Source organism: Halyomorpha halys, unplaced genomic scaffold (assembly GCF_000696795.3).
Source record: "Halyomorpha halys isolate HHAL.00 unplaced genomic scaffold, Hhal_1.1 Scaffold500.1, whole genome shotgun sequence".
Classification (NCBI taxonomy): domain Eukaryota; kingdom Metazoa; phylum Arthropoda; class Insecta; order Hemiptera; family Pentatomidae; genus Halyomorpha; species Halyomorpha halys.
This window is the reverse complement of record NW_027111990.1, coordinates 888060-902589: the sequence shown is the minus strand read 5'-3', so window position 1 is coordinate 902589 and position 14530 is coordinate 888060. Positions and strand designations below refer to the sequence as shown.

Below are 14530 nucleotides of genomic sequence, written 5' to 3'. Positions count from 1 at the left end.
AATGATGTTGTTGTAAATGTTTAAAAATGAAGATATAATATAAGCTGTTAAATATATAGATGTCCCTGAAGATGGCTAGAAAGGCCAAAACGTTGGACTAATGAATAAATAAAGTGTTGAGACAGATTTTGGATATAAAATTGATTTATTTAATAAATATTACCTTGTCTCAAAAAATTTTGAAATAATATAAATAAAAAAAGAATATATAAGAATAAGAATACAGTACATAAGTTACAAAACAAATCCATGAAATTTAAGCAACTTTCATCAAAAAATATTCATATCTAATAGCAAACAAAAGCATGGATTATGGCTGTTTGAACTCCAGTGATTACTTGGACCCAACCAAAAAAGGTTCTGAGTAGCTGGACATTGTAAAGTGCCTCAGAACAAAACTAGTGTTGCTAACTTTAGAAAGATTGTGTATTTTGTATTTTCATGATAAGCATTCCTGTAACTGAATCTCACTTAACATATCTCATCCAAGTGTCTCAAGTCATTTGGGGGCTGCGGGATATGTTTCTCGAAGTAATATATGGGTTCGTCACAATTTGACGGAAAAAAATTCGTTGGACCGCATATCCATTAGCGATTCCCTTCTGAAATTCAATATTAATGATCCATTTTTAAAAAGGTTGATGATTGGGGATGAAAAGTGGGTCCTGTACAATAACATTGTGAGAAAAAGTCCTGAGGAAAACGAAGTGACCCGCCGTTAATGACTTCAAAAGCAGGATTACATCCAAAAAAAGTTATGCTGTGCATTTGGTGGGATTGGAAAGGTGTCCTCTATTTTGAGCTCCTCCCGCCCAACCAGACCATTAATTCTGCAGTATACTGTACCCAGTTGGAACAATTAAAAGTAACGGTTGAGCAAAAGCATCCAGCATTGGTTAATCACAAAGGCATAGTTCTCCATCACAATAACACCCATCCTCACGTGTCTTTGCAGACCCGGCAGAAATTATTGGAGTTTGGCTGGGATGTGATCCTGCACCCACCCCATTAACCAGACCTTGACCCCCAACAGATTTTCACTTATTTTGGGCCCTTCAAAACTCTCTTAATGGGAAGCACTTTAATTCGCTCGAGGACTGCAAAAAGAGGAGTTCATTGGGCAAAAATCTGAGAAGTTCTGGGAGGATGGAATTAAAAAATTACCTGATAGATGGGAACATGTAATAGATCAAAATGGGTCATCTATAATAGATTAAAAATATTTACAAGAATATGAAATTATTATTGAAATCTCCAGTAAAAAACGCTACAAACTTATTTTACAACCCAATATGATTTACTACCTAGAAAATTTTCTGCCGATGATTTAATTTTTAAACTAATTAGGAAAAGAGAGAATAGTTTAAGGCCTTCTCAACCTCTGTTAATTAATATATCATAAATATCTTCTCTGATCCTTCACAGATTTTTCTAATTGACATTTTAACATCAAATGATAAGGTGCTGTAGTTATGGGTTTTATTAATGAATTTATTGAAATCTCCTGACATAAAGACAATATCACTATCAGTTACTATAGTGTCTGGGATTCCATATTCACATATCAAAAGTTTCAACTGACAAGTGGTGATCTTTATCATCATGACTGAAAATAAATAAAGAATAAAAAATGAGTAAAGCCTTTTTTCTGCCACTGATGACATTGGTATTATTATTATGTTTGTAATGTAACACTTAGAATAACATGTACATTTTTGTAGAAAAATGTTGAGTGACACTGAATACAATGACCCAAAGGACCAGTGGGTTTGATTGACCTGAGAATATATCGCGCTTGTGCAAGCTCCTCAACTCCTTGTCTTGGTCATCTTCCTTTTTTATACCGATGTTTGAGCTGAGAGCATCGGGTCACTGCACTGTGATAAAGTATAGCATCCCTGTCCCCATTTTGAAGCTTTGGTGTATTAGATCTTCAGCTCTGTTCAACTTTTATTTAAGGTGATTTAAGGTTATATTTCACTAGTAACAGTGTTTACATGGAAATATATTTTATTAAGTTTTTTGACTGAATTGCTCAGACTAATCAAAAGGGAAGACATCTTTTGAGGGTATTGTTGATTTTCTAACTTTTTCCAGTGTTCTAGCCTTCTACAGTGCTCTACCCACCCAACTCAAGAATTTCCAGAATTACTATTGGAAATTCCAGATTTCTGTAATGGGGTACTTTTTTCCATTTTCTGATCGTCAATCGTATTTTAAGATTAATTTTTATGGAATACTTTTCTTATCTAACGTATCCTGAAGGCGAAAATCACCATTAACTGTAGATAATTTTTTACTGTTATTGACGATTAGTGTGAAAACGGTGCGGAAAATCGAAAAACCACTCCTAAACAAAATAGTTTCAGAGTTCAATTTTTCATTACAATCCGTCATAAAAATTGCTGGTTCATCTTCATGACGGACATTTTAGTCTCCTCGCGGGTCGAAGAAACTCAAACTAAGGTGAAGGTTTCTTACAGGAAATTCGGTTCTAAAAAAATACTTTTTTCGATTTTCACCACCTTTGACGCAAAAATCGACCAAAATCGCAAAAAATTATTTTTGGTTTTTGGCGATTGACGTCTTCAGGACACATTGGATAAAATAAGTAACCAATATGAATTTGTCTTAACATCTCAGAATCTCAAAAAAAAAAGTATCCCATCTCATTAGGTGTATTTCATCATCAAGAAAAGGGACACTGGAGAAAAACTGACAGTACAATTGAGAGGTCACCTAATACTGCACAAATATAATCTAAGTGTTGCAATATACCTGCAGGTATGAGGAGCTTATATCTAGGTTCTGGAAGAAGATGAAATTTCTTAAAGGGTAATTATGGACTATCAGGAAATATGTAGTTTTCAGGAAAGAGTTGGAATGACAGTAATACCTAAGTTTCTAACAGAGGAGCTAAAAATAATCGGGTTGTCATTCAGGAAGCATGTTTTGATCTGAGGAGGAACTTGGAACCTATAACAATGACCTGAGTTTCATAGTTTTCAACCTTTATTATTTTAACTAATATATTCAAGTTCGCTCTGGTATTGAACCTATCTAGGTCTTTTTGAATATTGGAAAATGCTACTAATAACTCACAAAAAGGAAAAGGTAAAGAGATTTTGAGTCATAAACTTATAGTTGTTGGAAAAATAGAGTATTTTTTGTTTGGTAAATATGATAGAATGGTCCATCCTTGTGTGTGTCATCCATAGCAGTATGAATATTACTGGTGATGTTTATAAAGGTGTGGAGAGAAGCTCGATTGGAAGCAGCAATGGAGACGATAAAGTATTTGGACTCTTTATCATTGGAAAAAATTGGATATTTGTGATTGGATTATTTTCTCTAGAGTTTTAAAGTGGTTGAACAGGATGGAGATTAGGTGGTAATCTTTAGAATATTTAGGATTGAAGTTTTGATAAATGGATACACCAAGGATTTTTTTTCAAGAGGTAAGAAATATATATTTTGGGGAGGGGGGATGATAGATGAAAAGAAGAATCGGCAGAATTTTTGGGAGGTATAATTTAATGATAATGATTTAACTCCATCAAATTAGTTCAATAGGAGGGATGTAAGAAAATGAAAAATTATTACAGTTAAAAGATGTTACTGAGAAAAAATTGGAAGAGGGTAGAAAATGTTAGGGGAGGCTGATAAAGAATATGATTTCAATTATCAAATAAAATTGGGAAGACTAATGAGAATAAGGATTTGCAGAGAGAGAGTTTGCAAAAGAGTTTCAAAGTTGAATTAGAAAAAGGACTAGCAGAAAGGGATTGGTGAAAGTATTTGGTGATAGGGTGACCCTGTCACTCAATGGATTAAGCAGAATAGAGGGTGATAAGTGGGTTCTCCCAGACTATTGGATTTTACAGATCCTAACAGGACACGGAGAGTTCCAGGGAAAGCTGCTGAGCTTTGGAAAGAACATCAACCCCCGGTGCCGCATGTGGAGTTTCTGAAACAGCAGAAAACATAGAAGTTGATTGCTCTGTCATGGAAGGACATCGAGACAGGCTGTCAAGAAAGACCATGGTTTTGCACCCTCACCGAGTCGGACTTCACCCATTTGATAGAAGAAGAAAATTATCCCTTCTTCAGGGAGTTCGTTTATGGGTGGAAGGAGGTGTTGGATATCATTAATTTCAAGATGGGAAGGGCTTGACCACCTGACATGGATGGACATGGACATGGATGGATGCGAATCAGGAGGACCTACAAAACTGATGCAGAGAACAAGGTACAGCCTCATCAGTAAGGCGCTCAGCCAACTGCACTGAACTACAGTTAAATTAAAAATTGTTCCCAACAGATACTTAAATGGAATCCCCCTAACAATATTATATTATTTTATAATAAGAACTGTAATATAATAATAAATATTTGTACAGACCTCCCAAAGATTCTGTATTCCTTTCCATATCTAATGCAGGTTTTAAATCCAGGAACTGCTGGCATGTTGCCTCAACCATTTCTCATGCTTTTTCAATTATTATTAGCAATTAAACAGTGGCCTTGTCTCTGCTTGATTGGTCTAAATGTTGGTTTAAATATTGGTCATCCAATTCATTTTTAACCATAGATAACTAAAGTTTTTTTTTTTTATCCATAAAATTACTTTAGGAATCTCACATATGTTTATAGGCAATGCCTTTACTTTTTATAATTCATTATCTTTTAAAAAATCCAGAAAAGTTCCATAGGGTTCTGGTAATGAAACTAAAGAAAAATCATTAGTGCTATTGGTTTGAACCTAAAAATATTTGGAGAGATTTCTAGGATTTTATTAAATAGTATTTTTTATATATACAGAACTTATTACATAATCTAGAATAAAAAGGGAAGAATTAGTTTCATAAAGTTTGAGCTAAAATCTCAGGAGAACGTTTTATCTCTATTACAAGAACAAGAGTTAAATGGAGCACAGGTTTCCAACTTTTTTTGAGGATTAATAACATTCACTTTTAGCAAACTATACTGTTATATATCTCCAAAAAAAAAAGGATGGATATTTTAAAATTGTTTGTTAGAAATATTGTTTTACACCCAAATTATTGATAAAATCATACTTTAAATTTAAAATTATGCTCTGAAATAGCTTTAACTTACACCATTTGGTGGTATCACATCTGTTGAAAAACTACCGTATAAATTTTCTAAGGATGATGATGTCAAATACAAAAAAAATATACAATGGTAGAACAATAATTTAGTAATGAGCCCTTTTTACATTTCTGGGGCATTTAAGTATCTTATAGGTTTTAAAGTAAATTTTATAATGCAATATTTTAAGAGAAATAATTATGGAATTATAATAGTGAATAGTTATAAAAATAATTAGAACCATTTTATGAAAAACATTTTTTAGAAATTATATATTTCATTATTGAATGGAATTAAGCACTTGAGTCATGCTTGAGAATTTTTATCAGAGAATTTGTAAATAAAATTTCCAAAATGTTTAGTGTAAAGTAGAATTTTTGTTGGTTAAGTTGTTTTGCTGTTGTTACTAAGGCAATACCATTACTCATCTAATTTAGAAGGCACATACTCATAAAATGATTTAATAATCGCGAAATGTAGCCATATACAGCAACTATAATAATTTTCACTAAATATATTCCATTTAATAAACTTAGAAACTTACAGTATTGTGGAAGTAGGGACTAGATTGTTTTTGAGAATTGTAACTATCTTGTCTCTGAAGTGGATAATCTTTTCTTTGCATTGAAGAAAAATTTTCTTGTAGGCTTTGGATTTCCTGTTTCAACTGATAATTGTCATAGTGCTGATTAATGTTTGATGTTATATTTTGGAAACTATCTTGCTGTAGCTGGAAATTTTCATTGCTATATTGAAGGTCTTCATTATGTTGAAATGATTCCGGTATTTTTTGGAATGAACTACTTGGCTGATGATAACTATCTTGATTTTGAAGCAAATTTTGTTGTTGAAAATTTTCTTGATGGTATGATAAATTCTGTTGATTTGGATAACTTCCTGATTGAACAGGAAAATGTTGTCTAGTGTCATCTCTAGGATTTTTCAAACCCCGAAACTGATTACTGTCAGGTACCGCTCTGAAACAAGAAAAACATATGACTAGACATTTTTTTTCTAAAATCAAAATTGTACTCCACTTATAAATATGATTTTATATTTTGAAAAATAAGAGGAGGCACCCTGTTTTATGTATTGAATATTATACATGAACTTCCTCCTCTCATGTGGATGGAAAACACTGGAATTCATTTCTCTATTGGTTGACAAAAAGTCCATTTACAGCTTGGTGACATTGGGAGAAAAAACAAAAAAAATAACATGAAAAAATTGTTCATAATATGGAAATAGGAAGTTTTTGACTTATTTATTGATCTGATGAAAAATGTCTTCCAAAAATGAATTATTGATAAATTGATAAATATTATACTTTCATTTAACAATAGCAGGGTTTCTGCTAAATATTTTTTATTTAGTATTATTGATATTTATGAGATATTTGTCTACATTCTTCTTGAATTTTTAACAATTAACAATTAGATTAGATAAAAATGTCATTCCCACACTGTGTATGGAGGTTAGTTGTTTTGTTTTTTTTGTAACACAAAAAAACAACAAAAAGAACATTCAAGAATAAATTTTAGACTATAACTTTTAAATTACCTTTTATTACTAATTAATTTAAAAGGTATAGTCTAAAAGTAATTCTTGAATGTTTTTTGATAATTTTGTGAGGACTTTTAAATTTTTCAAATGTTGGATTGATACTCTTCTGGGAGAATAGCCCATATACAGTTGTTCTATATTCATTTTAAAAATATTAAAACAATTCTTTCTTCAATTAACTGCAATTATCTTCCCTTCTTTGCACAAATGAGTATTAGTTCTTAGGACTCACGTCCACTGAAAGCGACAAACAATTAATCTGTAAAGTGACAACGAACAACATTAGGCGACTACATATTAAATTCCACTTTACAACTGGCAACTAATCCTCATTGCTAAAACAGGCGACAACGAGCAAACTCTAGCGACATTGGGCTGCAAGGTTTTAACAAATAATGAAAGTTCGAAGTTGCCAAAGATTCAATCTGATTTTAATCTTTGGCGACTTTGAGTGATCACTGTTGAAGCCCTACAATCCAATTTTTCTTTCCAAATTAATCACTCGTTTTCGCTTCCAGTGAACCAGAGGTCTTAAATATATTTATTATTATAATGTAATACTATTTACTAACTCCTATACATATGGTTTAATACATTTATTTTAATTTTTGTTCTTTTTAATCTCTTCTTAATTATATTTTATATTACTAAAAAGATATTTCATTGGATTCTTTTTTCTTAAATCTAATAGTTTATTAATTGGATTGTTTTATTTAAATCAAATAGTTTATAATAATGTATTTTTAATAAATAATATCGATTTTATAATTTATTATGTGATTTAAACTTTTGGTTGAATGGATGACTTCTAAAATTCTTCTACTTATTATATGTTTTATTATCTACAATTATCGGATTAATCAATTCAAATTTATAGTTTAATGTTGAGCCGATCTATTTGAATTTTTATTTTTTATATTACTACAATTTCCTAAGTGATTAAATTCTAGTTTTTAGTTTTTAGAAATGTTTCTTAAACACTTGCTATCACAATTTTCACATCCAACCAATCAATTCAACAATCTTGTTTGTCTTTCATATATGATGTTTTTTTTTTGTTTTGTTTTTTTGTTAATTTATTATTATTATACAGACTTGTTTTCACATTATCAAGGTCATATTTTCTTAATTTTATTTCTCTTAATGAGCCCAAAGGTATACAATATAGCTTTAAAAAATACGCATTTCTATTTTGAATTTTATCTTTAATATGAGCGATAATAATAAAAAATATTAAGAGAACTTATTAAGAACGACTATAATAATATAAAAATGGGTTTGTATATTAATAAAACGATACATAAAATAACAAACAACTACTCAAGACTTAATGAACAGTAGACACTCAGAGGAAACAGTTCCATAGAAAATATACAAAAACAAAGCTGTACAATTATCGTGTAGGTCAGTGGATGACAACTCCTGGCTCGAGGGCTTCAAAATGTAGTTGTACAGAACATCAGTGCGACACTTTGTTAATATTTTCGTTAAATATGCCAGATATTGCATTTTCGAATATTGCATTGAAGAAGTTGTCTATTTTTAATGAGAAATAGTTCATTAGGCCAATGACATAGTTTTTAATCTTTATTGCGTTTTTAAAGTTTATCACACGAATGTTAATTAAAATGGATACAGAATTATTCTGGAAAACAATTTTAAAAATTAACAATAGTTAGAAGGTCTATTGTTGAAAAAATACAGTTTATAAAAAAAAAATATTTCAACGGAAGTGTACAGAAAAAAAATAACAAAAGAGGAAACTGTTAACTTCTGGATATAAGATACTAAATAAAAAAGAAAAATGTGAAATATATTCAATGCAAATGGGTTCCTAGATATAAACAAAAATGCATTTCACTATATTGGCACTGGACAATATCAACAATTCATCAACGGACAATTCTGGAAATATTACGTTTCTATTCAAAATTCAAGTTTATATATACTTTCCCACTGTGTCATATACCAAAATTTGCTTAATTTAATTTTTCATATTTCACTGAGTTATATATTTAAGGTATTTTTAATACATTATGAGTTACTGGTTATAAACCTAAGAACATGTAGTGGTCATTTTGAAATTCTGGCTTATTAGGCCTATTCACCACAAGGGAGTTGTAAATGTTTTCCCATTGTATTTTGAAAACAGTTTTACATTAGGACCCATGGAAAGAAATTAATTTACAATTACTTCTTGGGTAACTTGCAATTTTATTAGTCTATAGGTTGGCAAAAAGAAAAATATACCAGACAACTTCTTCACACTTATACACCAGTATGTCCTAGTAATTACAGAGTATATTTTGTTCGAACATCAATTCTTCTTTCTAAGCTACTTTTAATGAAATAGTTAAAATAATATGTTGAATCCTAGTTTTATTACGGCAATGTACACTCTCAATTTTAAGTTTTTTGGGATTCCAGTTCCACATAAGAAAGAAGAGATCTTCATAAAATGTGCCTAGTATATGCTTGGCTTGAAAGCAAATTGATTGTTATTTGAGATAATTTTGGAGCTCAATTATTTAAATTAATCTTCTTTAAGCTATAACAGTTTAACTCAAACTACATTTACAATTACATTGAAAAAATAATCGATAAATAAATTTAATACTATCTCTGCTTTTAATTTTTTAAGAAATATTCACTCTAATTTACCTATAATTGTGATTAATCCTTTTTATTCTACAGTCTACATTCTGCTGTTCATCCATATTAATTAGTTACAATTAATTAATATTAGTTAATTGTATTAACAATAACTCAACCTGTTGAATTATATAGAACCTATTACAGAGCCTTCTCCCTCAGGAAATTCTTTATCATTCGTACTTACACTTTTTAGAATGCTCTACCTATCACTTTTAGTTAGTCCTCCTATGCTCGTTCCTTTGAACAACAGCCAGTCCAAGAGCTTGTGAAAAAAATTAACTTATTTCTTCCCAACTTTTGATTTCTTTAATAAAACCAATATACAGTTGAGAGTCAAAATAACTCTGCCATTCATGGCTGGGGAAAATAAAAAATGGTGGCTGTTTCAAAAGGTTACAATTTATTTTTTTAGTTACTTTATATCTTTCCATTTTTGACTCATAAGAAATTGGGTGTAATACTAATATGAAAAAACTCACTCTGCCATGTTTTAAATAAATTATTTTTTATTCTTTCAAGTTTTACCAATATATTCTATTACATATGATCATAAATTTGCACATGTGATATGAAGCCAACAAAAAGTCTAAATAATTTGATTGTGTTTTTTTCTGTTGAAGGCAATTCCCTCATTTTTATCATTAAAAACTCAGAAGTGTGAGAATTAAAAACAACTTCAGAGACCAATAAAAAAAAACAACACTAAAATGGGAGTACAATTAACCAACCAATCAAGTAAGGGTACAACTGATAACATTGTTACAATGCAGTGTTTTTTGTTTAATGACCACCATAGCGTTTGGATACGTCCATCATCTACACAAGTACCAAAGGTAGCTACTACCTGTAAAGTAACCCAAAAAAATAAGTCAGATCCATTTTTAGTGTCCTGAAAAACTTATAAATTGGAATTTGCAATGAAAACATTTTATCTCACCAATTCAGAAAAAATATTTTTGGCTGATATGGGGCACAGTTGAAACAATTTGGACCGATTGATGTTGCGAAGTGGGCCTCATAATTTTTTTTTTATGAAAATTTGTATTTAAGGGTTTATTTTCTTGCTTGGGTTTATTTTTTCCTTTAAATTCAAAGTGGATAGTACAAAATGTTTTGTCAGATGCATGTTTGGGAGGTAATTTTAAAGAGGAGTCTTCAAGCGTTTAAAGAAATTATTTCAGCTCTGCCTCCTTACTGAAACAGTATTAACCATGTGGGAGACTAGGTTGTCAGCTGGATTTTATTAGAATGAAAATCTTGAATCTATTAGACACTAGAGGATGATTCGAATCCAAAACGATCACTCCCTTCACAGATAAGGTTTTTTTGAACACGTTCATACATTTATTGAGTTCACTTACTCAATCATGGAATCCGTTTCCTCAAATCACATTGCTTTTACGAGTGGGTATGCTTAATGAATTGGCCTTTTTTTAGGGAGTTTACTATTTTTTTTTTTTTTTTCATGTACTTATTTATTTCTACAACAAAAGTTGTATTGAAATACCTATTTAATAACCCAGATGTGGATTTTTATGCAACAATAAACCCAGAATATGCTATATATTATGAAATAAAACCCTATAAAATATGCAGAAAAAAATTTAAATTAAGTATCTTTTGACCAATATTTGAGTTATATGGACGATTCTCAAAAAAAGTGCAATTTTCAAATCCCATTTAAACAAAATGCATTCCAAGGATCACTATACATTCATGTTGGTTATAATTTGGCCTTCAATATCTCAAGAAATATTTCTTCCTGATATTGGTATTTTTTTTTACATGGCTGTCCAAACACTTTTACAACATTTTTACATGCAAATACATTTTAACTTTATTTTCATACATCTCTCGGGGGAAAAAGTTTTTATTGTATTCATGTCTAAATTAGAAGAATACAAAAATTACTTTATAGTGTTAGAACAGGGTCTCGTATATTTCAAAATATGTCCTAGAAAAAGGATACTGATGTGGACAAAAAAATTAAAATTAAAACAGACAAATTTTAATGACTTCTGGAGCTTTATAATGTGTGGTTGCGCTGAAGTTCTAAACATGATAATAGTCACCATCTTCACCTATACAACTTTGATATAATAATAGGTTATTATGTTTTGAATTACCACAGTCATAATATTGTTAATGTCCTTTTAAAAAAAAAAAAAAAAAATCTATATAGTATTATGATAAGTTAACTGTATTATTATAAAATGAAATCTTAGAATTGATAATTTGACAGAAATTCAACATTTAATAATTTTCTAAAATTCACTTTACCATTCTCGTGGTTGATTATGGCTTCTTTTTGGCCTTAGTAATGAGTGAAAAATTTCAAATTAAAATTTTACAGAAAGATTGTCTGTTCAATTTTTGATTGATTTTGGTTTAGCTAAGAGATAAAATTATAAAATTCTGATATTTTTAAAAATTTTTGAAGACAAGCTTTTTTATTGAAAACAAGGACCTAAAAATTGACTATTATTTGAAAATCACACATATGGAAAAAAACTCCATAATATAAATATTATCGTATAATCTCATGAATATCTGTTAGCACTTTCATAGCTATAAACATCTTCCAATTGCAATTACAATTCACAATTAAGAAATACAATTTAAGAGTAGTATCAGCTATATATTCAGGTTTCATTAAAAACCAATGGTGATTGGAAAATAAACCAAATAAAGCAGCCGATTCACTGAATTTGATTGAAGACTATTGGTAAACGATTACTTGTTTTGGAGGGTATAAATTTTAAACCAACAGATTGTCTAAATCTATGACAGTTTCGGTGTCAATTTTTTTCAGACTAGTACAGATATCTTCCACTATACAATAATTAAATTAAAAATTATGTAATAACTAAAAAATAATATAACTGACATCGCCAGTCAAAATGAAACAATATTTTCAGTTATCCACTTAACTGCACAAATATTGTTTTAACGACTTGTAACCTACAACATATAATTGAAAAATCTACAATCTATAAAGAACATACTTTTAGAATTTTTAGAAGAAGATGGTCCGGGTAGTGGTTGAGAAAAAAATTTGAAAATAGTTTCAATTATTTATTAAGGGCCAATGTTTCGACTCATTCTGCAAGTCCTTTTTGTAATTGGTCAGGCCTTTTATAATTGGTAAAGGTGTATTGGATGAATGATTCACAATTCAAAACATGATTCATCCTTACACCTTCACTAGTCACAACAGATCAAGATCCTACAGTGTGTGTCTATTATTTATTGGCTATTAATAAATAGCTGAAACTATTTCTTGATTGTTTTTCTTGACTGAAATCTGAAACATCTCCTTCTGATTCACATACAGTCAGTTATCTATATATAATACAATTATTTTTTATTATGTTGTCAATTTCTATAACTATAGATTCTTATTAATAGATCAAAGATGCCTACAAAGTTTTTAGAATTCAGTTGAAATTTACTAATTATTCAATAGCAGTAGTGTTTAAAAATTCACATTAAGTATAAACTGCATTAAACTTTTATAATCCACTATTGCCTTAAGGTCAAAAACTAAAAACACAACGGTTCTTAATCCATATACTTTCACTTCTAGGATGTTTCGGGGATACTGTGTTCCTCTCTTCAGCTTCTATAAGTTACTATTTTTTAAAAGACAATAAAAAAATAGTAAAAACAGCAACAAAATATTAAGTTACAAAAACTGAAAAGGTGGACACAATATCCCCAAATCATTCTAGAAGAGAAAATATTTTGATCAAGAACCATTGTGTTTTTGTGACATACTGGAAGATTATTGATTGACCGTGTGTATAGATGAATGGAATATGGTCCGGGTGCGGTAAAAAAAAAACAACTCAAATAGTAGAATTATACTATTTTATTGAGCCAACGTTTCGCCCCACGTTGCAGGGCTTCGTCAGGGCTAAAAAAGATACAAACACTATAGTTACAAAAAGGAAAAAAAAAGAAAAAACATAAGTGTAAAATAACAGGGGTATAAAATGTAAAAACGTAAGATATAATAAGAAAAATTAAAGGTTATAAATAGTAAATAAAAAGGGTAATAGTAACAGTAATTATCTATACATATAGTATATTATATACATATAATTATCTATACATATACAGTAATTATCTATCTCTTACTATTACCCTTTTTATTTACTATTTATAACCTTTAATTTTTCTTATTATATCTTACGTTTTTACATTTTATACCCCTGTTATTTTACACTTATGTTTTTTCTTTTTTTTCCTTTTTGTAACTATAGTGTTTGTATCTTTTTTAGCCCTGACGAAGCCCTGCAACGTTGGGCGAAACGTTGGCTCAATAAAATAGTATAATTCTACTATTTGAGTTGTTTTTTTTACCGCACCCCGACCATATTCCATTCATTGTGTTTTTAGTTTTTTGACATCAAGGTAATAATATATTTAAAAAAATTATAAAAGGTGTTGATCAGATGATCAAACAAACTTATAAACTGCATTATTCAAAATGATTTGATAACAGAAAATTAAGATAACTAACCATTGTTAAAAAAATAAAACAAAGATAGACAAAATGAATATTTGAATTGAATTTTTTTTTTCTAGTATAACAATAAAATATTTTATTGATCTTTGATAGTACAAGAGTAAGATATTTGAATGATATAGATTTAATTTATATTTGGATTTACCAGGATTTATTTCAAGTCAGTCTTATAAAAGAGAGAACAAAATGAACCCACAAGTACTTCAGGCTGTGTTTATGTTTGTGCTTGTATGTGTGCATTGGATAATGTCAACTCACACAAACTAGATCCTCATCAGAAAAATGATAATCCTAATATTTTGTCAAACCAACTTACATTCTCCGAAAAGCATCAAGTAAATACCAGAGAAGACTGTTAATTTTAAGGTGTAAAGTAGGAGTAAAATTTTGTTACTCACGGTTTCTGAGTTTTATCTAAATCTTTAGCTTTGGCCATGACATTCTGTATGAGTGCTCTTTCTTCGGCACTAAGATGACTAAGATCTAAATTGGGTTCTTCTGGTCCTGGATAAAATAAAGAAATAAAAATCAATAACAAAAAAATACATGACTATTCTTATTTTCTTCAAGAATCAATTTCATTCCAGCTCAGATAAAATTTCTTAGTATCTGTAAGTATTTATGCATGAGTGTGTTTGTGAAGTGACACTATTTTAAAATTTATATATA

General features: G+C 29.7%; 1 protein-coding gene across 1 annotated transcript in view; it reads right to left on the bottom strand.

Moving 5' to 3' along the window:
• Positions 1–5656: 5656 nt before the first annotated feature.
• LOC106683628 (putative uncharacterized protein DDB_G0282129) overlaps positions 5657–14530 on the bottom strand; it is a gene marked incomplete at its 3' end in the record, with an annotated part of 10001 nt that continues 1127 nt past the window's right edge. Inside the window, exons 2-3 of the mRNA XM_014425214.3 lie at positions 14260–14365; positions 5657–6089 (exon numbers count right to left, since the gene is read on the bottom strand). Of these exons, the coding sequence (XP_014280700.1) occupies positions 5657–6089; positions 14260–14365 (539 nt within the window). The remainder of the gene's footprint in view (positions 6090–14259; positions 14366–14530) is intronic.